At 43.6% G+C, this 25,792-nt stretch overlaps 2 protein-coding genes across 4 annotated transcripts in view; one reads left to right on the top strand and one right to left on the bottom strand.

Moving 5' to 3' along the window:
* LOC126545325 (SEC14 domain and spectrin repeat-containing protein 1-like) overlaps window positions 1–20,536 on the top strand; it is a 52,689-nt gene extending 32,153 nt beyond the window's left edge. Inside the window, exons 13-17 of the mRNA XM_050193133.3 lie at window positions 7,626–7,746; window positions 9,541–9,716; window positions 11,450–11,557; window positions 13,352–13,596; window positions 20,215–20,536. Of these exons, the coding sequence (XP_050049090.1) occupies window positions 7,626–7,746; window positions 9,541–9,716; window positions 11,450–11,557; window positions 13,352–13,555 (609 nt within the window). The 3' untranslated portion in view covers window positions 13,556–13,596; window positions 20,215–20,536. The remainder of the gene's footprint in view (window positions 1–7,625; window positions 7,747–9,540; window positions 9,717–11,449; window positions 11,558–13,351; window positions 13,597–20,214) is intronic.
* LOC126545361 (uncharacterized) overlaps window positions 20,386–25,792 on the bottom strand; it is a 43,405-nt gene continuing 37,998 nt past the window's right edge. For all 3 annotated transcript variants that reach the window (XM_055061990.2, XM_050193197.3, XM_050193188.3), the window contains one exon: window positions 20,386–20,535. In XM_055061990.2, coding sequence (XP_054917965.1) covers window positions 20,449–20,535 — 87 coding nt within the window. In that variant the 3' untranslated portion in view covers window positions 20,386–20,448. The remainder of the gene's footprint in view (window positions 20,536–25,792) is intronic.

Raw genomic sequence — 25,792 nt, 5'->3', positions numbered from 1 at the left:
GTACATCTCTCGGTCTAATTAATATGTTTGAATGTTTGTTCCCTCTGTTTCTTTCATGCAACCAGTTATAATAATTATCAGTTACAACAGTGGGACTTTATTGGCTCTTGAATATTGATATAAGTGGGTTCAGCTGAAATACATTCTCTGAAAACGCAACCGTTCGGCGCCACTGCTCAGTACATTGCCAAACTGCAGTTATATGATGTGTTTTTTGGGCTGTTAGATTCCATGTCAACAAGAAAAAGCATGAGGCAAGCGTGATCGAGAACTGTAGGTTCCCACCGTGGCAGCTTCCGTTCAGTATTTGCCCGCCCATGTCACGTGAAAATGCCAGCAAGCACTCACTTTCCTCTCTCAGTAACAGCAGATTGCCTCCACAGGTCATCGCACGTCTCATTAACAGCTATCACCTGCAACCCTATTGCGATAAGCATCTTCACCTTACCCGTTTCATAGTGCATGTGGCATAGCACCGTCGGAAATGTATACTGCCCAATTTTAAGAGGTGATAGCCCACATGCACTGCCATTCCGGGGTCCCTCACCAGTTCGATATTGTTTGGCTTCTCGGCGCCGCCTGAAAACACTACAGCTATGCAATAGCAAAATGGAGCACATCCCAGTAGCGACGCCTTGTGCCACAATAATTCTCGCTCAGTGGGTACGCCAAAACTTCCTGCCGAAATACGCCACCCAAAGAAGCTGCTGATTCAGGCTGAATTCCAGGAGCACAAGTGTAAGCTTGTGGAAGTAACAAGAACGACACTGTTGTTCGGCCCAAGTGGCCTGAGACGAGGCTCAGGCCACTTGGGCCCCGCTTGCTCAGTGCATGTCGGTGTCTTGTGCTTTAACAATTCGTATTACAGTCACTGACCGTTTATTCGGACCTCACGAGGACTGTGGAAATGTTCGAATAAACAGGTGTCCGAAAAAGCAGGTTAAGAAAAAAAAAGGAAAGAAATCCTTTATTTCCACTCAGCAGTAGGCTTGAAGAAATCATGAATGCGCCGTTGCACGCTGTTCTGTTTACGCGCAATCAGATAAGCCTGAATCTCGGAGAGGGTCGTACGGTCACTATAGGCGGCTGAAAGCATAGTCAATGCTTGTACACGCCCCACATGCAACGACAGTGTAGCACATGGTGCGCCATCTTCCGACTCTGAGTCATCGTCCGGCGGTGCAGCAGAGACCTGACTAATGATCTCGCCATCATCGAGTTCTGCGCATGTCAGCACCTGTGAAACTGTCAAATGAGACGATGTCCGGAATCGCAATGCAACCACTGCGCAGGTCTCCGCAGAACATTTTCGGCGTCACTAAAGAGCACATTGGAAGGCGACAAAACCTACACCTCCGGCACCCATTTTCTGGCATGCCCCAGCGCAGTCTGCGCGGGCACTGTCGGTGCCATTAGACACTTGACGCGATGTTTCCATATGCCACGTTGGATCATGGCAACCTCAACACAGCACACAAAGCAAACACCACCAAGCCATCATGCCGACACCAGTCGTACAGACGAAAAATGTAGCCTACTCGCAGCGTTGTGCACGAAGAAACAAATCAGCTGCTGGATTGTCTTGACATGGCTTATTAGGCTGAGACCGGAACTGCTGTAGCAACTCTATCGAACCAGGCAGAAACGATGATGATGAGTGGGGATTTCCAGTAGCTCCACTTCATGGGGCAGCAAGGAGGCTCCGTTCAAAACAAAAATGGCGCTCAGCTAGTCGAACCATGCACCGGTCAGAGTTGGTGCATGGTGCTTTCGATCAAGTTGGCTCTAGGAGTGTCCGAAAAATCAGGCGAGAGCTTGCAAGGTGTCCAAACTTACGGCAGTTGTTATACATTATAGTCTATGGGGAGAATGGCGGTGCCACGAAGCAGACCGAATAATCGAGCATGTCCGAATTTTTGGAGTCCGGAAAATCAGTCGGCGACTGTATATAGATACAGTCGAACCCGACTATATCGAACCCGTTTACATCGAATTATTCTATATATCGAACAATTTCTGGTCACGGTATAGTTACAATGAGTATATATAGCAAAAATTACGCCTACATCGAACAAATATTGCCGTGACTCCCGATATATCGAACGTCAAGCCGCGGAAAAGTGCCCCCAGAAGTTGGCTTTCCCTCGCGATAGCAGGGAAACCCGGCGGCGCGGCTCCATCCAACCGCTCTCCCTACCGTGACCGCGCTGCCTCGGGCTGTTCGGGCGAGCCGTCGACACTCCCCCTGTCGCGCATAGTGAAGTCTATTATCCTCCCTCTCTCTCTATCATCTTTCACTTCCCCCTCCCTCTCCCCTGACGACGCTTCGCCGTGCTCCCTCACGGGTTGCAGAATCAAGCGTCCTTCCTTTCTTTAGATCACTATCTATCGACACTCCCCAGCAAAAAATTATCCTGGCCCGCCTACAGCGCTTGCTTAGACAGCCAACCAGAGGCTCTTGTACGCTCTTCATGCAAGATGGCGAAAGTGCGAGTTATCTGGCTGCTTCTCTGGTTTATCGTGTTTGCGCCTATGGGCCTTCTCCCGCAGTGCTGCCGTGATGAAGCGGCAGAATTCGCCTTTCGTCGTGAAGATCGAAATCATAAATCGCGTGGAACACGATATCCCCGCAGCGTGCAAGATTCCGAGGAGCACTCTCAGCACGATTAGGGCTAAAGTGGCCAGACTCGCAACCCGGTGCCCATGGCGCCCGACGCGTACGCACGGCCGTGTACGAGGCGTTCTTCATACGTGCCGGTTTCCGCGTGCTCGGTGATGACTGTAAATTCTGATGAATTGCCGGTGTTGCCGAAGTTTGGAGCGAGCTGCCAAAATTTCCGGGACATTCGAATCAACGGTGGACGAGTTTGTGAGTGCAGATGATGGTGTCGCGACGACGGTAGATCCCGAAACGAAGACTACATCGCCGACATCGTACCGATCACAAATGAAAGTAGGCACGTTGAGGAAAGCAACTACGGTCCTTTGCCCACATCCTCCGAAGTGATTGGTGCACTCAAATTAGTCCGGTGCTTCTGCGCGAATGCGGAAGGTTGCGGCCTCAGCTGCTCGGACTCCTTAGACAACGTGGGGAAGTGCGTGCGTCGCAGGCAGCGAAATTGCCCAAGCAGAAGAAAATGCAGGACTAATTTATGCGAAACTAAGCTGGTTTCATCAATAAAGTGATTTTATAAATGGGATGTGCTTTTATGACATCCAATTATTTAGCAGGCTTATATCGAATTATGCTCTATGTCGAATTGATAAGCGTTTTTTTGCGAGTTCGATATAGCCGGGTTTGACTGTACTGAAGCAAGGTTTGGGTACGGGCTAGTTGGTATTCCATGGTATCAATCTCAGTATATATATGTTTGTTTCTCAAAATAAAAATCTGTTGGAAGTGAGCGCTTGTCTTCGTCGTCCTTTTTGTCCGTCGTCTATGTATGCGCTGTAAGTGACGATGTATATAGATTTCAGCTACAGTTGATTCTACCATATTCTTTTAGTAACTTTGGATCTTATGCTTTCCCAATTATTATGTCTTTTTCTTGCATATTTCTTTTAACATATGTACGAGGCTCTACTGTATTATGGCATGATACAATGGTACGATTCATATTTCGGTAATTACATGGCTAAAATAGTCTACAAAAGTTGCCATTTTAAGTTCTTATGCACCTTCAAATTCAATGTACTCAATTACAAGCCACTGCACGGTGTCGTCAAAGCCTCTGACATCATAAGACGCTGATGTGGGAATTTCAAGGTGGCAGAGTCTCATGTTTTCGCATCCTCTATGGCATGCCAGGTTTCCAGTCACAATGAGCATAGCCTATTTGCAATCCCAGGAGTGGAATCTATCAGTCTAGGACAACTTAACTTTCTTTTTACTGCCCCTTCAGTGTGCACTAGAACCTTAGGAGATGAGGTTTCAATGTTGCACTCCCATCAGAATGCAGCCACTTCAGCTGGGAACCGAACTTGTAACCCCATGCTCCACAGCCAAGTGCCATAGCTACAGTGCTATCAAAGCAGATGTCCCATGACAATGATGCATCATTCAAAGTCTGAGTAATATATCATGTTCAGACAGTTAAGGTGGCTTCCCGCAGTGGACACAATAGCTGATTCAGGCTGCAGACTGAGTGTGACATTTCTCAGGGGCACTAAAACACATCAGTAGCAGCAGACCAACAGCACACTCCTGTCTGCATGTCATAGTCCAGTGCCAGTGAGCTATGTCATGCTCTGTACACAGATGGAATCTGTGGTTTGCTCTGCTATGGAGATCTACCTACACGAGTAGCCAGTGAAAAATGTGCACAGTAAGTGTCGAAGCAGTTGAAAACAAAACTTTGGCCTCATCTACTCAGCGGCTGGCTGTAACACGCTTTGTGTGCTGTTGGGATTGTCCAAAATGTACAAATACAGCCGCCGACCCATTTTCCGGACCTCGCAGGTACTGAAAAATTGTCCGAAAATTCAAACAGTCCAAAAAATTCGTTTGTCCAAAAAAAATGAAATTTGTTAGGCTTAGAGCAGCTTTAAAAAATCTCTAATAATTCCCTGCCTCATACTATGCTTGGAGGCGATCAGATTTGTTTGGATTTGCACTAGAGTGACATCATCTCCATATACAGTGGCCAAGAGTGTCACCGCGTTAGTGATGCCCACGAGCGGAGATTGCCATGGAGATCAGTGAAACGAACCACATTTCTTTGCACCACTTGGCTCTCACGAAGGCACAGGAGGTACCATTGAGCACAGAAATGCAGGCCGCACAAACACACTCAAAGATGTGACGTCTCCGGGACACACTTGCGCTGTAGATACACCACGTGCAGAATAGTCACTAAAGCTTCAAAAAAAAAAAAGCAAAAGGATTTTGTATAAGTGATTATAATGATAGTGCTGACCGAAAAAAATAAAATTGTCTCTTAGAGCATTTTGTCAGCCAAGGAAAAGCGGGCATGGCCTCAGAGACTGAAGGATAGCACGCATGCTATTGATCATGGAGGAAGGAAAAAAAATAGGAGGGAGTATTCCGCAATGCGATTGCAACCAAACCTGTTGGCCCAACATGTGACTGCACATCAAAGTTCGTAGTTGGTTTTAGTGTTCCCACTCTGCAGGCAGAGCCACAGCAGGGCAGCCGAACAAACGTGTGCTGAACAAAAACTACTGGCATAGCTACTGTGAACCAAACGTCTCGGCAGATCTTGATTCTTGCTCCATGATCTCGACGTAAGGGCTCACGTGTTGGGGCACCACTGTGGCTTCACGGATCATTCACTTGCCAAGGCTGGCTGCGTGACATAATGCTTCCTCCTATATTTTTCCTTCCTCCATGCTATTGATAGCATACGCCTCCCAAAGAGGCTATAAAGCAGGCCACTGTTAGCCAAGCCAGCGGAATATCCAACATGGTGGCCTCCAAGATTGGGTAGCATTGGTCAGAACGAGTGATTTAGTCAAGAAAATCTAACTTCGCAGCCTAAATTCGTCTGGAAAATCGGTCGCGTAAATGCACGAGTTCTATAGGAACACTGATGGTGCATTTGTAAAGTCTGGAATATCCATCAAGTCCAAATTTTTTGAGTCCGAAAAGTTAGTTGGTGACTGTAGTATGAAAGAACCCAGTGAGAGACACCTTCTCAGAAAATTTGTAACATTCAGCCACTGCCTCGATTCTCATATTGATTTAGTAACTGATGCAGTTTTGTTGTTTCTTGTGGTTTTCTTTCAGTAAGTGTTAACTGTTAGAATTTCGTGCACAATGCAGCAGTGCTGTGCAGCAAAGGCTTATTATCTCCATTAACTGGTTTGGTTGCTCTTTGCAGCGTGTGGGTATTTAGTATCAAATTATTATTTTATCATGGAACCTGTCACACCAGTTTCATAAAATAATGTTCTGTAAAGTTTGTTTATAAGAAAATAAACTCGTCCAAATTTTTCTCTCTGAGAAATTTGGCTTAGTGCATGCCTCTGAGCGAGTCAGATTGTTGAAGCTTTGCTGTCGTATTCACTATGATTCTATCTAACTTTATTCAGTGCTCGAAGCAGTAAGTGTACTGTCTCACACATTATTTGACGAATAGGGTACTGCACCAGAAGGCTCGCTTGTGGCTTAGTTATACAGTGAAACCTCGTTAAACCGTAGTTGGCCGGAGCTCGGAAGAAGTACGTACTAAACGGTAGTACTGTTTAACCGAAATAGCATGAGATCGCCCACTTACCTGTCGAAAACGGAACACAGAACTCAGAGGGCGATGAAAGGGGAAAAAACATGCAGTATTTATTCACTTCGCGCGACGAAAGTGTTATTTTCGTTTGATGCCGCGGCGGCCTAGCACGACGGCAGCAGTCTCAAACTTACTGAAGCTGCGTGGCAGCTTTTCAGCCAGCCCCCCTCTTCTCGGCAAGCACTCGCATAGCAGATTCTTTGTTGGCGTTACGTATTCTCCGTGCACACATGCGGTAGTGCTGCAGAAGTCCCGGGGCGCTTTTTTCATTGCTGGGTGCTGTTCTCGTCGCGACAATAGCATTCATGAGGCTGACGTAACATGCAGCTTCTGCCACTGTCGGGCCTGAATTGCCCATGCTGTCGCTTTCCGTGTCGTCCTCATCACTGTCGCTAGTCGACACTTCGGCAACAACAGAGGCAATGATGGCGAAAAGTCGAACCTTGTAGCCGACATCTCTTCGCGGTTGCAGCAGCGCTGCCAAGCAACTTCTTCGCATTCCAAATGCCACACACTGTAGTCAACAGCAGATCCCTGTCGCGTGCCAGCGCTGACTTCTTCATGTCACGTTCGATAGCACGGACGATGTCTAACTTTTCTTCTATGCTGAGCATCCGGCGTCTTTTTTATCAGAGCTTTAGCATGACACGAGTCTTCACTTGCACAACATCACAACGCTCTCTGGCACAGCGCGGAAATGATGTTGATGTTGATGTGGCTTCACGCGCAAGCGCGCAGGGCGCTTGGAGGCCGTTGTTCCAATCTCTGAGGCTTGTTGTTCTACCGGCCGCCCGATGGAGACGACGCACCGCCGTGTTTGCGCGACGAAAAGTGGAAATGCTATGTTTTAACCGATGTGTACGTAATAAGCTGGTACGGTTTATGCGGATACAAAACACATTATGTTCAATGGCCACTGAGTCGGGGATTTGACTTTACTACTTTTAAAACGAAACTACTGTTTAAGCGGGTACGGTTTAACGAGGTTTTACTGTATATCCTTAACCTGAGAACCACTTCACAAGAAATTCATAAAAATTATTTCGTCCGAGCGACAGAACTTTACCTAATGCTCTCCCTTCCCACTTTTAGTGCATGTTTCAACTCATTCATGTTTCTCACTCCGTTGGTGTCGATGACTTTTGTATGACTGACTGCAACAAGCACATGAGCTTGTCTGCTCTAGAGACGGCACAAAGCAAAGAACCAGCACCTGTGTGAAAATGACTGTAATAAATGGGAACTCAAGTGAGTTACAAGCTTCACAGTTTGTCTAGAATTTTGTTGACCAACAGATGCTTGCCTTCTTTTTTTCAGTTACTAACATGCATCATTGCTGTCAGCTTATTATGTTCCCCCTCTTTTTTCAATTTTGCTCTTTAGTTTCTGGAGCTTGTCAGCACCACGGAGTCACGCCTGAGGGCTTCTTGCGACGAACCTGTCACCACAACAGCACAGGTCGAGAAACTTCTCACGGAGCTTCAAGAAACAGAGGTGATGATAGGTGAGCATCATATCATACTTTTCTTGTGCTTGTATCTTCTTCCTGTCTGTTCTATTCTTGTTTATGTGAACTGCTGTAGAGACGCAAGTTAAGGGGACAAGATTAAATCGGTTTAGAGTGAAAGCATTCTTCCGGTATTCTGATTTCATATACTTAGCAGAAAAAGCTTGGTTACTAGCACAGGAAATTAATGCATTTCAAGTTTCGCTCGGAAACTGCAGTGTTGGTAGATCAGTGCGATGTCACGGATTTAAAGGTATTTTCACATGTATAGGTGATTTTTATACAGAACAAGCGTGCCTTGGTCATTGTCACATCTCTCACATCGCTGTGCAACACACGCAGGTCAATTTCTCCAGCTGCTTAAATCCGTATTGTAGCCATAGCTACAGTCCACAAGTGAAGAGATGCGGGCTTTGTACCTGTACGGAAGTATGAATCATTGCATGGCAGGTTATGATACATGAGAAGGTGCTTGAATATACCTTTTGACTAGAGGTGCGTGAACATTCGAAATTTCAAATACGTATCGGATAGTTTTTTGCTGTTCGATTCTTATTCAGTTCGAGGGTTCACTATTCGAAGTTGTTGATATCTTTATTCGAAGTTGTCAAATATTGGTTTTATTCAAATACAAAGGGACAGAGAGAGTTTTTAATGTCTACAGGTGGCAAGGTTGATACACGTGGAGAGTCTTCCGAATGATTCCGTTGCAGAACTGTGGTTGTTGGGCAGACGCACAAGATATTAAGCAAATGCATAAAGGAAATCATTTACGCACAATAGTTTCCATTTGTTGAACATGCATGTCTCTTCTTAGACAGCCTATAAACCTCCTTTTCAGATATAAGGTAATCTGCTCCTTACTTGGGCAATGTCACCATGCCATGCTTGGATCCCTTTAAAAGAACATGCAGCACTCCATGAAAAAGCACTTCGCGCCTTAAATGAGCACTGCTGTTCTACGGGCGTTTGCTCAAGCACTTTCTGTTTTTTGGATGACTGTCATTATCATAGCGCACCAGATACAGTCACGTTTCCTTTGTACTCATTTACAAGCTTCTTAAGTGGGCTAAAATCCAGTTGATAATGGCATTAAATGTATCAAATAATGTATATAAGCCTTCTGTTTCCAAACTAACTACATGGGAGTTTTTATAGCTTATGTTGCTTAGAAGTTAAAATATAACATATTCAGTCCGATATTCGAAGCCAGATTTTTTCTGGTGCAATCAACTTCTGTTACTAATTCGACCCCGACGGGACCGACAAAATGGATCGAGTTATCCAACTGGTCGAATTAAGCAAGATGCAGAAAAAGCACCAAACATACTGCCGATTCATTTGGCAGTATTTTTCCCGATTATAACATGCCCCTGAATCAAACATGTGTCTACTTTTTAAGCAGAAAACTTATGTAGAAATGACATTAAAGTTTCTGAACAAAGTGGAAATCTAACATGCACTTGACTTCCTTTCTTTTTTTTCTTCTCAGAAGTCAGCTCCGCCGCAATACATATGTTATGCGGTAAAGCATACAAAGTTCGTTAAGGCAGTTTTGGTGTCGTCTGACTGCACTGCACAAGCAATTTCCGGCCCAATTCTCTTGAAAAAAAAAGTGTGCATTAGAATGTGTATTAGAATGTGTGCATTAGAATGTGTGCACAGAAGTCAGCTGTATCTGCATTCTTTCCCTTAATGAAGTTTGACCCTGGCAAATCTTTTCACTAGTATGGGCTGAAGCTCGTTCAGCAGACACTTTACTGTGTTTGTTTCTTTTATATTGATCCACAGACGGCCAGCTGCAGGCCCTGCGGGACACCTTCCACAGCTATGGTGAGAACACAGAGGGAGAAGTGTTCTGGCTTGCTAGGGAGCAGGTGGTGCACGTCAAGGGACAGCTAGCCACTAGAAAGCAAGCCCTCATTCAGGCAGGGCAGTTTCTTTGTTGCGAGGAAAATGCGCTTCAGGTGAGCCTTTTTCTTTCCTAACCTCGTAATAGCAATACGTTAGTGTACAAAGGGAGGTCTAGTAATCAACAACTGTCAAAACCTTCTCAAAAGCAGCGTTTAGTACAAAAGCAGCAACAAATATATCGAATATACAGTAGTTTGTTGTTGGTAATTGATGTAACGAATGTTATGACTCGTGGGGACTGCATAGCACTATAAAAATAGTGCTGGATGCACTGTTTCTTGCATCCTTTTCGATGCTTCACAAACCATTCGACATTTCTGCTATTCTGAAGGTGGGAAACTGAATCTACACCACACATGGAGTAAAATGCTGTACCATCGGAGTCATGATGGTGCTGGTACTAGTGCTATTGGTTGCACAAAGAGTGAAAGCAAAGTGGCTCTTTCTGAAACTGCGTTCTGCTAACTGTTGCTTAGTAAATGGGAGTTCCAAAGTATGTATGACCGTTACAGCCAAACCACTGTCTCATCCAAGCTCGACTACTCCATGGAGGTGACATTTTCTTGTGCACGTAGTTTGCTTATGTTTGAGTGTATTACAGTCCTGTTTTGTCACTCCTGCCTCGACAGCCCTATTGCATGGGCTGCCTTGGTGCCAGCATTATATTTATTTTTGCATGCTGAATGATCTCACTGCAATACATATCTGTATTGTGGTGAAGCTTACAACACATTTGTCTATAGAATGCATATTATTGCCACATCAGCTGTCTTGCTCAGGTGTAATGCTGGATGCTTATGCTGACAAACATGTACCTATGAAAGTAAGTGGGGCAGAGCAGGCACTGATTATAGATAAATGGGTAGAGTGCCACACTCTGTATGTGGAGGTTAGGGGTTGAATCTCCACTGACAACAAGCTTTTGAGGGGTAAGTGGGAGCATCACATCTCCCTACTGTAAAAATACCACTGCATGGCGACAATATTGCGCCTTCATTATTATACACTGTGGCCATGTATGGCTCCCTCTTGAGAAAGGGAACTAATAAAAATCCGTGTACCGTCCCCGCAACTAAGGAGAGGTCAGCTGTGCGTAGAACTTCATTGGAGCATATACTTCAAAACCGTCTCAGCGCTTGTGATCTTGGATGTGTTGGAAAAGAGGCTTTCCTAAAATAGCAGTATGAGACCTCTCCTGATCGCCTAAACGGGCCCTGAACCACATTATATTGGAGTGGAGAAATGCACCCGACATTAAAATGCATTATTTCAGAAATAGTTTGCAGGAAAATGTATTTCAATGTCTTCAATAAAAGCAGAGTTATTGGCAATCAAAGATAGCCTTTGATCCCCTTTGTGGTGCTCCCTCTCCCTCAGTTCCTTGCACTGTGAAAGCTACGGCGGAGCAGGGCCATGCCCACAATGCTCCGCTTACTGAATGTCAAGGTGGCGCACAGTTTAAATACCATTCTGGAGGTTCACATAGATGCCATTACTCCCAATTTTGGCACCTACGGCAAACCAAACTCAGACGCTATGAGGGCCATGCTTACTGTCACTTGAGCGCCACCCTTCGACAGCAGGCATTGCACCGGCAGGTGGCGCATCGGTGCAGTTTGTCTTGCACTCCTGCGTTCCATACACTTTTGTTTACAGGTGTACGTTCAGCAAGCAAGATATATGCTTGTAATTTCAGAGACCACTCCTTTTTTTTCTACTTTGGTTATTTTTGTGTTCCATGGGTTTGCACCTCTTGTTTGAACCCAACATTTTCATCCCATCACAGCTGGTTACGTGGCTCGACAAACTCGCTGTTCGCCTCCAGCCCAAATTTGGTCAGGACGACTACGAGCTGACAGCGGCAGAGCATTCCAGGCTTGATGAGCTGGCTCGTGTGAGTGCAAATTCAAAATCATGTTCCTCAGTTGCTCTCTTTTCATTCTTTCTTTTTCTCTTCTTTTTCTTTTTCAGTGCATATTGCTGAGGAAGTGCAGAGAGTTAAAGGCCAACTGCAATGATATTTCACTTTGGCTAAGTCGGTTATAGATGAGTACTTGAAACTATTGAAGCAATTTTGACAAAACTGCGGGGCTGTTATTAACAGCCTTTAAATAGCAGCCAAGAAAACAATGTGTGTATCTTGTGGTTAATGGATACAACATAAATCCTAGCACCTTTTCCCTGATATTTTCAGCCCACCGCAGGCACTAAACTTGAAGGTCATGTCATGAAGCTGTGCTGGTTTTCAATGTTCTGAATTGTGTGCCATTGGCATTTGGTGGTAAGGTGGTGGTAACAACTTTATTGAGATTCTGCTCAGTTATGATCTGGTAGGCCCGAGTCCTAGGATGGCCCCTCACGAGGAGCGACCCTTTCGGCGCAGGTAACGAGGGCTTTTTGTAGTTTTTGATCCGGCATCAATAACGTTTATTTTTGTGAAATTTCCATGATGCATCTACTCGTATTTCAAGCATAAAATTTTGCACGGAGACTGTTCTATATCTACAGCGTCTGAAACTGGACTATTACGTGGTAAAGACATTCCATTCCATTTGACCTGTAAGCTTGACTTGCATGAGTGGTCATAGATTTCATTTAGTTTAGTCTTTTCAAGCTGGCTGTTCTGCAACCTCCACTAACATGTTTATGGAAGGCATGGCATTTATATTAGAATATGTGACCAGAACTTACTTTACCTTGCGGGCATTTTTGCATGCATAGTTAGAAATTAAACTGCCTTCACCATATGTGGCATGTTTCACATTCTGTGGAATGGCATGAATTCCTGTTGCATACTTTTTCTCCTACTTCGTTATTGTTATACCTTAATTGGCAATAAAGTTCTGATGGGCAGATTCTGAAAATGGTAGCAGAAGAATGCAGCTTCTGTGGCCAAAAATACCACCAAATTTTGTGATGTTAGGTCTCAACTTCAAAACTTTTTGCCCTTAAAACAGAAATCGCCCTCTTATAGCTTTCTGTAGAAACAGTTGATGTGCTTTCAGACATGGCTGCTCTTTGCCATATTTTTACAAGGACCGCTACAGTGTTTTATTGAAAGTAAACACGGGCTAAAATGATGCGTTTTCCAAGTTCAGCGTGGTTTTAGTGGTTTTACAGAGCTTTTTCATAACGTTGAGGTACAAATCAAACTTTTGCAGATAAAATGTTTTGTGCACTTTTGTGCAAAAGTATTTTTGAGCTTTCGTATCCAACCATATTTTGTATACAGCTTTTAAAAAACACTATTTTTGCCAGTTTTCAGAGCAGACTACAGAAAAAAGATTTAAGTAGTGGCTAAATTGTTTTATAATAAAAAATACATCTCTGCTGACTACAATAATGCAAGCCTTGTTGCAATGAAGAAAATACTTGAATTTTGGCAAATGTTTATCTTTCACCTTATTTGGTATCGTTAGAGAGAAAAGTCAAATAGCCCTGAAATGTAAAAAAAAAAGAAAGAAATCTCTTGAAATACTTGGGGGAAAGGCTTTTCTTGTCATGCCGATGAACTTGTACATTTAAAAATAAACAATATCATAAATGGTCAAGCTTATTAGTGGTAACAATTGGTGTAGAATGACCCATTGTTTGTTCTATTGGACTATTATTCTAAATCATACAGGCTATTTTCTGCCTGTGGTGCCCATTTATGGCTATTGACACTGTGCTCCTTTTTTGTATGCAGGGCACATATCATTATGGTTTGAGGCTCCTGGACGATGCTGTGAGGTTAAGGAAGCAGGTGTTTGCCGTGACAACACCCAGCAATCGAGTTGCAGACGCTCTCTTCGATGCATGGATGAATTATGTCGCCATCTCCAAGAGCTTGAGAAATCCACAGCGTGCCAGTACCCTTGGCACTGCTGGTGTCAGAGCATCCATCAGCTAGTATGGACCGACGGGAATGGTGCCTCAACTGCTACTACCAAGGTAACATCATAGCAAGAAATCCATAGTACCTGCCATATTGCTATAGATGCAGGAAGGGGTGGACTTCAAAAGCTAGGCTGACAGGTGAGCGACAGTATTTATTTAGTGGCAGTAATACCTCATTAAATCAAAGTGTTAAAAACTGGAAAAAAATTCGAGGTGTTTAGTTGATTTATAAGCAAGGTTGGGGAAATTGCAGCGAGAAGTCGAGTTCTTTCTAAGAAATTCACCAGTACTGACCAGCTTTTCCACAAGAGCTTCTAAACTGACCCTTCGTAAAGGTTTCAAAGAAAAGCAAAAGCATGCCAGAGATATCAACCAGCTCCGTTTTGCAGCACTGCCATTTTATTCAGTGCAGAAAAATTTCGTAAGGCTGGTCTGCTTCGCGGTAGCACTTGGACCTAGAAAGGCATCCTCGAGCTGCTTCGCAGATTGCATGGGCCGATTGTTCCCCTACTGCACTCAACTTTATTTCGCAGCAAGCGAAACATGTTCCTTGTTTCAGCTGACGTCGGCACCTCTTGAGGCTCTTCGTCATTGTCGCCATCGTCTTCACCATCCCCTTTATTAGTAGCCATCCCAGCGATTTTGGTGTCAGTAAATTCACCTGTCACCACTACATCCTGCTCGCATAGCATGCACTCGGGAAAGCTCGCGTCACTTTCTGTGGCACCCATCCCGATAAGTTTCATGACTTCTTGCCAGAGTTCCTTACAATCAGTGAAAATTCTTCTGTCTACGCCTCTGGCAAACGGGTGGCTCGAGAAAATCCCACATGTGCAAAGCAGTTGGCGATAGCCACTGAACAAGCTTGCTGCCAAGCACTGCAAAGGAGATGGACTGCTCCCAGCAAGTCAGCTTCATATCCGTTAGTGTTTTCATGCAATAATAAAATTCACTGAAGCAGGCTCTTTCTGCAGAGCTTGCAGGCAACTTCAATCACACCCTGGTCCATCGTTTGCGGCGATGTGATGTTGGCCGGCAGAAACTCTACTGTAACTTCCTCCAAGTTATATATTTTACCGTGGCCTGGGAAATTGTCCACAGTGAACAGGACTTTCATATTCTTTTTTGCCATTTTGATATCAATAGCATGAACATACTCTTTGAAAAGAGTTGCCATCATCCATGCAGCTTTGTTGGCTCGGTAAGTGACACCATTCCGCAGTCACAAATTTTGAAAGCACCTAGGTTTGAGTGCTTTGCCAATGATGAGTAGAGGCAACTTTTCATTGCCTGTGGCATTGGCTACGAATAGAACCGTCACTCTGTCCTTTCGCTGCTTTACACCTGAGCACACTTGTGCCTCCGATATGAAGGTGCAGCTCTGCAACATCTTATGAAATAGGGCTGCCTCATCGAGGTTGAAAATATCTTTGTCAGCATAATTCTTTTGCAGCTCGGTGAGCCGGCTGTTGCAGCAGTTTTCCGCAGTGACTGCATCGACAATGCCGCTTTCACCATGTACAGGCTTCAACACCATGTTGTTCCGCTTCTTAAAGCGATCAAACCAACCGCTTCTGTCGCTAAAATCAGTGTAGCCCATTTGCAAGGCCAATGCGCCTGCTTTCTCCATTATCAATGCTGTGGTGACTGAAAGGTTGGCCACTCTCGCATTTTGTAGCCACGCCATGAACGCTGCTTCGACGTCTGGAAACTTCGAGCCTCGAACTCGCGTCCGCTGGCTGGAGAAGCTCTACTAACATCCATCGAGTAACCTCTGCTTGTTTTTCACCGCTGTTGATGGGGATGCCAAATTCTTGGGTGATGCTCGATTTCGTCCGGCCTCCTTTCTCCACTTCTTGATAAGGGCAACTTTTCTTTCCAGCGTCAGTAACTTGCGTTGCTTTGGCGGCACCATCCTCACCACACTTATGCTCAAGTTGCCCGAACCACACAGCCAACGAAAAAATTGAAAAATTATTTCATCCTTGCACAGCACGTAACTGCGTCTGCTGCACGTGGCCTTCGAGATGGCAGCAACATGCTGCATAGCATAGTCTACCACAGCCGCCACGGAGTGCCGCGACGAGTCCTTTTGCTGCTGTGTAGCTTCCAGCGCACTAGTGAAGACGAAAGGAGAGAAAAAGCCAGGTTTTGGCACTATAACTGCAAATATAGTTGAAGGATTTTAAAAGCTTTTTACGACATGAGATTGGTGGGATGACCTATTTTAATAGTGAGGCTACGATTAGCTTGAAAAGTGTTTCAGGACCCCTTTAAAGGGACCCGAAATGATTTTGATGATATTGTACAAACGTACTGAGTCATTACGGTAGGCCCTTCAGGTCATTAAGTGACACATTGAAACGCTCTGGGTAAAACATGTAATATATTATAGGGTTCTAAAAATGTGCGTCGCTACCAATTGCAGCGGCACCGCTCTGCTGAGTTTTCAGCCGTCCCATCCCAGTTTGACGCGTTTCAACCAATTGACGTCAATTGGCCAAGCTATCAGATTAGCTACCCAGGTCACATCATTGATAATTTTTCCAACTTAATGGCGGACAAATGTTCCTAATAATTGGAATGTTCGTTAATTTGTTTCTATAAAGAAAGTAACAGCAAGAGAACACACAACAACAATTTATCATCACACTGAAGCACTTACGCCATACAACAAGTGTCATCTGCTTGCGTTACAACATGCGCCCCTCTGACACGAGCTGCGTGCTCAGTGTTGGTCACGAGCTTTCTTTGTGTGAGCACCATGGTTTGCCCTTGTTGCATTATGGGCTGCAAACGTAGTGATTGGTCATATGTATAGCTGCAACATTGTGTCCCTGCAGCATATCGGACTGTCGGCACCCATTCGGCACCAGGATTTAAGTGTTTGCTGCCATCACTTCACACCGGAGGATTACAATCATAATAGAGAGTTTTATCATGTCTAGTTTTCGGGTGAACGCAAGTGCAAGCGGATTGGGCGTTTTACTAGATGAGTGGAGGTGCTAATGTGGATGGCCTGCATGGTGCATTCCTGGTGGCACAGAGCTCAAGCATAAGAACACAGAGCTAATATAGCAGTAACGAAGTGTATTCTACTTTGCTGTTGTGTAAATTTTTGACAGGAGTGCAATTGTGAACACAAATGTTTAAAATGTTTTACACTCGGTTGCAGAAATAGTAGCTGTGCGCCACCAGGTGGCTACACTGTGCAGGCCGCTCATGCCGTTTACGTTTACAGTAATCACAGCGGTAGTAGAATAGTGGGAATTAAGTATATGCCTCCGCCCATCTGCCAAAAACACCCAGATCGCCTGCGGTTACCGTAATACTGGACACGTTCGATGCTGCAACAGAACACTCGTTACACACAGCCTTGCGGAGAATCGACGGCCAGGTGGCTAGCGAAGAGGTTAGAGATACTTTACGCAAGCTCCAAGACGGCCGGAAGTAGACGACACGACGGCACATTATGACGCAGAGCCAGTGAAGGCGGAGCTTAGCCCCAATCATTTGATGAACAAGTTCAAGAAAAGCATGGCTAGGGAGGTGGGTAACTTGTAGTCATCTGTAGCTCTCTTAATATGACTTCACTTAAATTGTGGTGCTGATGTTTTACTGTAGTTGTACCCTATGCATGTACAGAATTTGTCCAAACCGTTTAAGGGACACTTTAAGGTAAGAAAATGAAATAGCACCTGGATGTAACATACGCCGGTGTGCTTGTGGATTTATAAATAAAAAAATACAGCATGTCCTCATGTTCACCAGAAAAAACAAGACATGCCGAATTTACCTTCACAGAAGAGCACCTTCTTTTAAATGAGCTTTCACAACGAAAGCGGTGTGTCGTCATCGCCATTTGCACTACATTGGCCACAGTTACCAAGCACATAGGTAGTGATGTATTCTCGAGTGAACACATTTAGAGATACTACTATCACTTTCACAAGAATTCGCGTGACTGCATCCGACTGTTTGAAATACACGGCCTAGGTGGTTCCTGACGCCCCATGCAGATAGCGAGCTTGGCACAGTGCTAGTGGTTGTATACGTCAAAGCATGCGGTTCCAAGCGAAAGTGATAGTGTTCCCTTGAAAATGATCATAGCCTAGCAGTAAGTGAACCCACAGCTACCTTAGAAAAAACATGCTTTGCCTTGTCTCGTGATGGCGATGACGGCTCTTATGGTAAGCTGCTGCCAACATCATGAATGCGGTTTTGATTTCGTACCTGATTGTAACGCGCAGGCAATTTTTGGACCCATTTTTTCAGAAGCAAAGTGCACATTAGATTCGTGTAATTATGGTTGTATCGTAAAAGCACGATTCTAATGCGCATGTTTTTTTTTTTTTTAATAAAAAGTGTGTTTAAATTCACGTGCACGTTACACTCGTAACTATTTCTACTCAAAATCAAAAGTAATACCGATACTCACTAAAAGAACAAGCTCATTGCGAGATAGCTAGCCACACTCCATTGAACAGATGTCGTTATTTTACGCCTTGGTTTGCGGTCACCATATTCCACTTTGCTGTACGCCTGTCATAGCGCTTCGGCTCAACTGCCTTTTGTGGAGGTAGTCCAGTGGAAGGATGAAAAAAAAGGCGTTTTTATTATGCGGCATCCTTCAAGCGTAAGGTGATCCTTCAGGCAAAAGAACAGGGTAACCAGGCGCATATGTTGGGCATTCCCAAGACATGCGTCTGCAATTGGCAGCGACAAAGGAATTTGTATTGCATTATATAGAACTGAAGATAACTTTCTGTGGTCTGCAGACAGCGAAAAGGTGGTGTCGTCGCACTTCGACAGCAAGTAGCCACTAAGATTCAGTGGTGTGCTTGTCGATGCGCTTTTGTATGTTCCAAAAGATAGTTTCAACACGTTACGCATTGACTGAGGTTTCGTTACTTGATGTGTGCAATAGAATCAGCACCAAATTGTTTTTTAGGATATTTGGGCAGTGAACTAACTGCTCGTTACAATCAAGGGCGCGGTAGTATCGTGCAAGTACAGTATCTCTTCCTGAGCAGACAAAGCTGTCCAAATTAATCATTCAGGTTCTGGTTGGCTGAAGGACTTTGTACAGGGTGCAAAAGCTACGAGTTGCCATTAAGCATACCAGTTCAGTGAATTTCACTAGTCGGTACATCACTGAGACATTGACGAAAACGAGTAGGCTAGCATAGTTTTTGACACAAGCCCCTTTTCCACAAGTCATCAGTGCTCTAGATGTTACAAAGTTGACTTTTGTAGCAGGCTTTGAACTGATCGCAAGAAGACAGCCGTTCTAGTTAGGTCTCGCAGATAGAATAATCAATGAGGATAAAAAAGAAAAAAAAAGATTGTGTCCACCATGCAATGTGAAAGGCAAAGATATAGAGTGTAGCTAGCAGCTTCGTATTTTGCAATATTCAAGGTATGCGTGATAAATGATAAAGTGCTGTTTCTTTATTCTGATGCAACATACATCAATAGCATGGTAATAAACATGTGGTTGGTGTGCTTTGTAAGTACATTTGTTAGCAAATGATTGAGTGATCGAGTGTCAAAAGCTGGAGGAACAAAAGTGGACACCTTCATATACAACATACACAGTAAATACAGTAGAACCTCATTCATATGTTCTGAGGAAAACATAAGAAAGAACACACTAAATGGGGAAATGCACGATCCAAAGTCATTAAAAAGTTTGACAGGCTCGGCTGTAGTTGACATCTAAGAATGCGAAGGGTTGTGCAAATCATTGCAGCATGAGATGCTGATGTGCGTGGAGATAGTGGGGTCCGAGCGACTCAAGATGCTTGTGGTCATTTTCCTATTGAGGCAGAAAACCGAAACGAAATTGAGCTGGTGGGCTACACTGGAATATGATGCAGCCAGAGCAAAACATAATGCCCACTTCGTGCAGCCTGCAAAAGGGAACGGCAGTGCATTTGGGTTATCACCTAAAGTCTGCAATATGCTTCAAACGGCACTACACTCCCCATGGACAAATAGGTGAAGGTGTTTATCGCAATAGGGTAGGCGGCTATAGCAGTGAACGCAGCATGCGACAGTCTGGGAGGAGATTTGCTGGTACTGGAATAGGAAACCGAGCGGGGACCAGTGTTTTCACCTGAGGCAAGGCGAGTGAATATTGCGGGGAAGCTGCTGCAGCGGGCAGCTGCTATTCTAGATTGCCCGCCCCTTATGCCTTTTCTTGTTTACATGGAATCTAGCTACCGGATAATGTATCGTATGATCGCAGTTTCGCAATGTTCTGAATGTTGGTGCTGTAAGATTGTGTGTTTCGGAAACCTATGAACTGGTAAAAAAGAGGCATAACTGTTCTGGATCATTCTTTTTTTTTTGTTCTCGAGCAGCAATGTAGCTGCCAGGAAACTGTACGTAACAGAATTGTATCAATGAGCTTCTACTGTACTGATTAACAGAAAAGCACAGAAGCTTAATCTGCAGTATAAAGCTGGAAGGCTGTTGTGCTTGTAGCCCTTTAGTTGGTACTTTTCTTTTTTAATTTTTGGTAATTCAATTTCAGTTTCTTACTGTGCTAATGCTGAAGTAAAACCTCATTTTGTATGTGTTGTTATTACTGGCATTTTACTAATTTGTACTAGCCTGGTGCACTATGCTGAAGATTCTCCTTACGTTGACAAATTGTTTTTTGCGTAGGAACGAAACTGTGAGCAACAAGAGGGATAAGTGAACAATGCGTGGCGCTGGCTACAGTGAGGCTCGTAGCCAGCCTCAACTTATGAGACAAGCCCATGGCACCTCCTGGTCATGTACTGCGAGCCCAGTCCGAGGGGAGTCCTTCAAGGCTGCAGTCTCGGCACACCCATGGACAGGCAACAGACGTCTTTATTCAGCACAAACCAAAGAACGGGAGTAAGTAGCAGGGAGGAGCTACTTAAGCAGCAGCAGGAGCCAGTGGAGTGCAGCAAAAAGGCGCTGCTTCTCTCGGGGCACTGTCTTCGAGCTCATCATGCAGCCCTGCAAGTGTAAATGGAAAAGCCACCGACAAAACCTGGGTGCAAACCTTGGTGCAGCTGCTGCATTAGAAGAAAACTAAAGGCTGTACTTTACCATGCACGGCATAGGACTTTGCATTTGCTGTGTACAGCCAATGCAAAACCTAGTTTCTGGGCAATTAGCACTACTACAAAGAGACAACTTAGTCACTGAGAAAAGAGAGCAGATCTTCCTCATTTTTGATCGCCCATGACAATGGGGGAAAATGTTATCACCCACATGTCAGCACTGTGCTGAAAAACCCGCATTACACTGCAAAATTTGGTGTTCATGCTCTGTCAAGCACTGCCACCCTAACCTATTAATTATATTGAGCTAGCTCTTGCATTTAGTGTGCCCTTATTAAGAAGACCATAAGAGAGAGAGAGAGGTTGGAGGTTAACAAAGGAGTTCTATAAAAGCCCTATGGATCGCATAATGAGCAGTAACGAAAAATGATAATATAGCTTAACATTAAGAGATGGAAAGACAATGGTGTATATTAGCGAGCAAATTGGGTAACTAGTATTCAGTTGAAGATTCAAAGAAATGGAGTTGGGCAGGACATGTAATACTTAGGGATAACCGATGGTCTATCAGAGTTGCAGAATGGGGGCCAAAGAAGTGCAGTTCATGACAGCGGAGAATTTCATGGTGTGAAGAAATGAGGAAATTTGCAGGCATAACATGGTGTCAGCTGCCTATAAGACAGAGGTAATTAGAGACCGTTAGGAGAGGCTTTCGTCGTGCAGAACACATATAGGCTTACGATGATAAATGGAGAGAGCAGCTTACAGAAGGGCCACCTACAGTTTTCTTTAGCTGTAGCCATCTTTGCTTGTTTACTAGCCACTTGCCAAATTTGTAGAATTCACAGTTGGGCAGGTTAGTAGTACTACTAGTTTACCATGTCATAATGTGGAAGGACAAGGTGTTCTCTGCATTAATGGCATGTGATACTTTGCCAGGTTTTGTGAAGTCAGATCTCACTTTTTGCACATGCCACTTGACAGAACTTGCTGCCTTGGGCATTCTTTATTTGCATCATTTTACTTGCAATAGGAAGTTATATACATAGTGCTTGCAGCAGTTTGTGAAGTCCCCATGTCTCCAGCCTCCTGTCTATCATGTGTGCTTCTGAGGTGCACACTTATTCGGTATTTTACATCTAACAGAAAGTTATACTTGCTGTTTGTACTGGTTTGCATCACCCTGTTTGAAACCTCGTGCGTGCCATCCCTCTCATCGTGCAAGAAAGAAGGCATGCAGAAGACAGAAATGGTGTGCACCGAAATCTCAGAGGCAACAGCCACGATCCACCGAGCGGATTCTAGATGGAACCACAATATTGCGCCTCATTAAACAGGAGCTTTCACGAAGGCACAGAGCACTGCACCTTGCTAGCACAAGTTCATCAACAGGCACTTGAAACAACAATTGATCATATGGTGCACATGTATTAGCAGTCACCGTGTGAAAGAGAGGCATGAACTTGCTATCACAAGTCTCTTGAGTGGCAGTTTCATTGAAAGAGCATTTAGTTTGTTTTTTTTTTTTTTTCACATTGTCTAGTTCTCGCGTTCATTGAAGTACAACAGAAACCTTTGAACGTCAACGAAGACCTTTCACTGCTGTGTAGCATTATGTCTTGCAAAAGTGAAAGTGTTCCTCAATGTAATGGCCCACTGTGGCCCTCCATTTCTCCTGTGACTTGCTGTCTGTTTGTGCTATTCCAAAGCAAGTTGGTGCCATGTGACTGCAAGGGTTCTTACACCTTAGTGCATAACAACTACATCTCCCTAAGGTTACTAAAAGTTCAAGCCATGAAGCAAGGTTTGGGTGTGGGCTAGTTAGTATTCCATTGTTTGAAATATTGCTTACAGGGCATACAAGGACAAGAGACCAAGAGAACAACGAAGACAAGCGCTTTTCTTCGTCATTCTTTTGGTCCCTCGTCCTTGTATGCACGGTAAGTGATGTTTGAATCAAGCCATGAGCTGGTTATTGCTGCCATAAGGATGGGCAATCACATTCCTTTGACATCAGCATATTTTTTGTGTCTTTCTAATAACCTTGTCGTGTTTGCCAACTGGGAAAAAAAAAGAACTTGCAATAGAACAGCACAAAAGACACATATAGGGGGTTGCTCCAGTAACAGAAAAATATATCGTACATACAGAAAAGATAAAAGTATCTCATATTGTTCAAGTAAGTGAACTTTGTGGAGCATTATTCTGCAGGTGTACACTTGGAAATTATCAAGAACAAAGATCCTTGCTTACTTATAAGTGAAGCACAGCGTTAACTAAACACAAAAAAGGGGTGATTGGTCCAGCGCTCCCTTTCACAAACAATTGTTCACACCAAGCAACCATGCCTATTGTTGTATTTGTGAAGTTATAGGGAATAGCATGTCGTCTGCATCAGCTTGCGTCTGCTGACACAATGCTTCTATGTATAGTATATGACAGGAGTGCTGAGTGGGCTCAGAAAGTGAGATTTGTTACATCATGGTCTTGCCTCCTCTAGGTGTATGAAAAAATATTTTTGTGTTGGCTCCCAAGTCCTTGTTCCTTTCTTTTTTATTCTTTTAACAGAACCATTCTGTTGCTGTTAATTGATAGGTGATAGTCTTCACATGCCCAACTTGTAGCATGTGGTCAAGTGAGCATGTAAAACTTCTTACTGGGGCAGATAGCGACCACTGAATGGCTAGTATTGAGCTAATGAGATTTTATTGTGTCGCAGAAGTGAGGATTGAGGACAGGCACTGAAATATATTCACCAGTACAGATTAAGGAGAGATAGTACTAGCAGGATGGTTCTATTGGCCTAACACTCGCACATTGCTGTGAGCTGATCTGAGCTCGGCACCGTTTTCTCTGTAGGATTTTATTGAATATTTTATAATTTGACAAGCTGATAATGTGATGCTCTTTAGCTGATCATGTGAGATATCAATTCACGATTGAAATTTTATGGTTGAAGGACAGATCCGGACAGTCAGTTTTAGAAGTGCATTCATTGGGGTGACGATCTAGATGTGAATGCTGTTGACTATCACTAGAGGAGCTGGGTGTGCTAGTTTTAAGGCCAGATCAGTTTGTGCTAGTTTCACTCTAGTAGATGTGTGACAGGTATTGAGTGACCAAACTGCACCATTCCATTCATTTCACAATTCCTTTCCTTGTTAAAATCACTGGCATCATTCACCTTCTTTAGAAATAGACGAGAAGATTCCAATCTGCTGTGAAGGCTCAGATGCTACAACACTGTGCTGCTGAGCACAAGGTTACAGTTTCAATTCTTTGTTACCATTACCACATTCTAAAAGGGGTAAAGTAATACGAAAACACCCTTGTGAAGATATGGTGCACCTCAGTGTCTGTTTCACAGGGGCATTTCTTCACTGGCCTTCGACATTCTTAAGCTTTGTCGAACTCGAAGGAGTTATGCCTCGGTTATGTTTCATAATCTGGCACCAAGCACTTGTGGCAGCATACTTCTTACTTTTTTTTTATTTTTGTGTGTTTATTTTTGTAGAATGTTTTTTAAGCTATTGCACAATTCATATAGAATTTTTTGCGAAATTTCTTTGCGCATTCTTCATGGAGTTGGGTCAGTCCACATCAGCTTGGCTGCTGACTCACTAGAATATCGGTCTATGGACTTTTGAAATGGTTTTTCAAAACCGGCCTAAAGAACTGCACGTGGTAGTTGAAATTGCCCTGGAGCCCCCTACCACAGCACCCCTGATTGCCGAGGTGTAGGTTTAGGGCATGAAATTTAAGTCAGTTGTTCTGCCAAGTTTACTTTGATATTACTTTACCTGTGGTAGCTTTAATAGCTTCGTTTGTACGTGATAGGCATTTTGATTATCTAGGTAGGACACTAGTTGGGCTAGTCATTATGGTGTTGCTTTTGCAAGGTTATGAATGAGAATGGATGAAAAGCAGAGTGAGCAAAAATACTGACAAGGGTGCTGGCATCCTTGTGTGTTCTGCTTCACTGCGCATGTGACCACTTCCTTTTGTGTGTGTGCTTGCTGGGTTATGTTAGGGTACTCAAAGTTAATGTGTTATTATGTTGATTTAATCATGTTCCAAGAATGCACTAGTACATCTTGTATCGTTGTGGAATTTCAAGACCTGTTCGGCACAGGTTTTCTAATAATTATTGACATATTGATAATTTGACGTTGAGAATTTAAAAAAATTTCTGACAGAACAAAATTTCATAAATTAATTATTTTACTTATGTGTCGTGCTATTTCTTGTTAGCTTACTGGTGTGACATTTTGTGTGCACCCTTTATGTGAAGGGCCTCAAGGTGTTTGTACGGCTTCCATAAAATGTTGCACTCATTGTCTCTTTTCATATTGGCCCACCTGAAGTGCTTCCATTATCTCTGTATCTCTGTAAAACAGCAGCTTACATTAGCTGTGAGTTTGTCACTGTGAACTGTTATTCTATAAAATGGCAAGCAATCGACAACATTACAAAAAACACAGCTGCTGAATGGTCTATGCTTGAAATACTTAGGGGTGTGTGAATAGCAATTTTTCTGACCAAATTAAGTATGCCAGAGGTGAATTAAATTCGATGTTGGAATACTTTTAGAATATTTTTCACATAAAGAACAGCTGTTTTCACCATTAATATAATACAGTGTTTGCATTTTGAAAGTTCAGTGCGGCTACACGCAAAGAAATGAACAAGTCGACACGATGTTCACATCCTAGTATATTCACAAGGTTACCAGGTGTCATTACATTGCACGTTACGAAGCACTTTTAGTAAATGAACAAATGAATTATTAGTAATAAATGAGCAGTTTTTTTTTTTTTCACATATGCTCGTGATTGCAGTTCAAAAGGAAAAGTGTGGCTCCCTGAGCAATGTAGTGTGCTCCACCACATAACTTGTCCTGTTTTACATTCCAGGCTACTGTTTTACAAATGTTTTACATTTAATCCAGGCTATTGCAGCCTGGATTAAGTTTATCACATCTTTGCACCTGTTTTGTGTTGGACTGCACCCGCTTGAGGAATTTAAATGCTTGCCATGTGTCCGAAAACATTCATATTTAATAATATGACTATTACAGTTGAACCTCGATATAACGAACCTCGATGTAACGAAATTTGTGATGTAACAAACTATTTCCATTTCCCAATCTTCGTTGCATTGAAAACTGTATTTTTTTTTCCGATTTAACGAAGTAATTTCTTGACGTGACA

The sequence above is a fragment of the Dermacentor andersoni genome, chromosome 3, assembly GCF_023375885.2.
Source record: "Dermacentor andersoni chromosome 3, qqDerAnde1_hic_scaffold, whole genome shotgun sequence".
Taxonomy (NCBI): domain Eukaryota; kingdom Metazoa; phylum Arthropoda; class Arachnida; order Ixodida; family Ixodidae; genus Dermacentor; species Dermacentor andersoni.
Note: the sequence above shows the minus strand (reverse complement) of the source record. Positions and strands in the feature narration are given on the sequence as shown.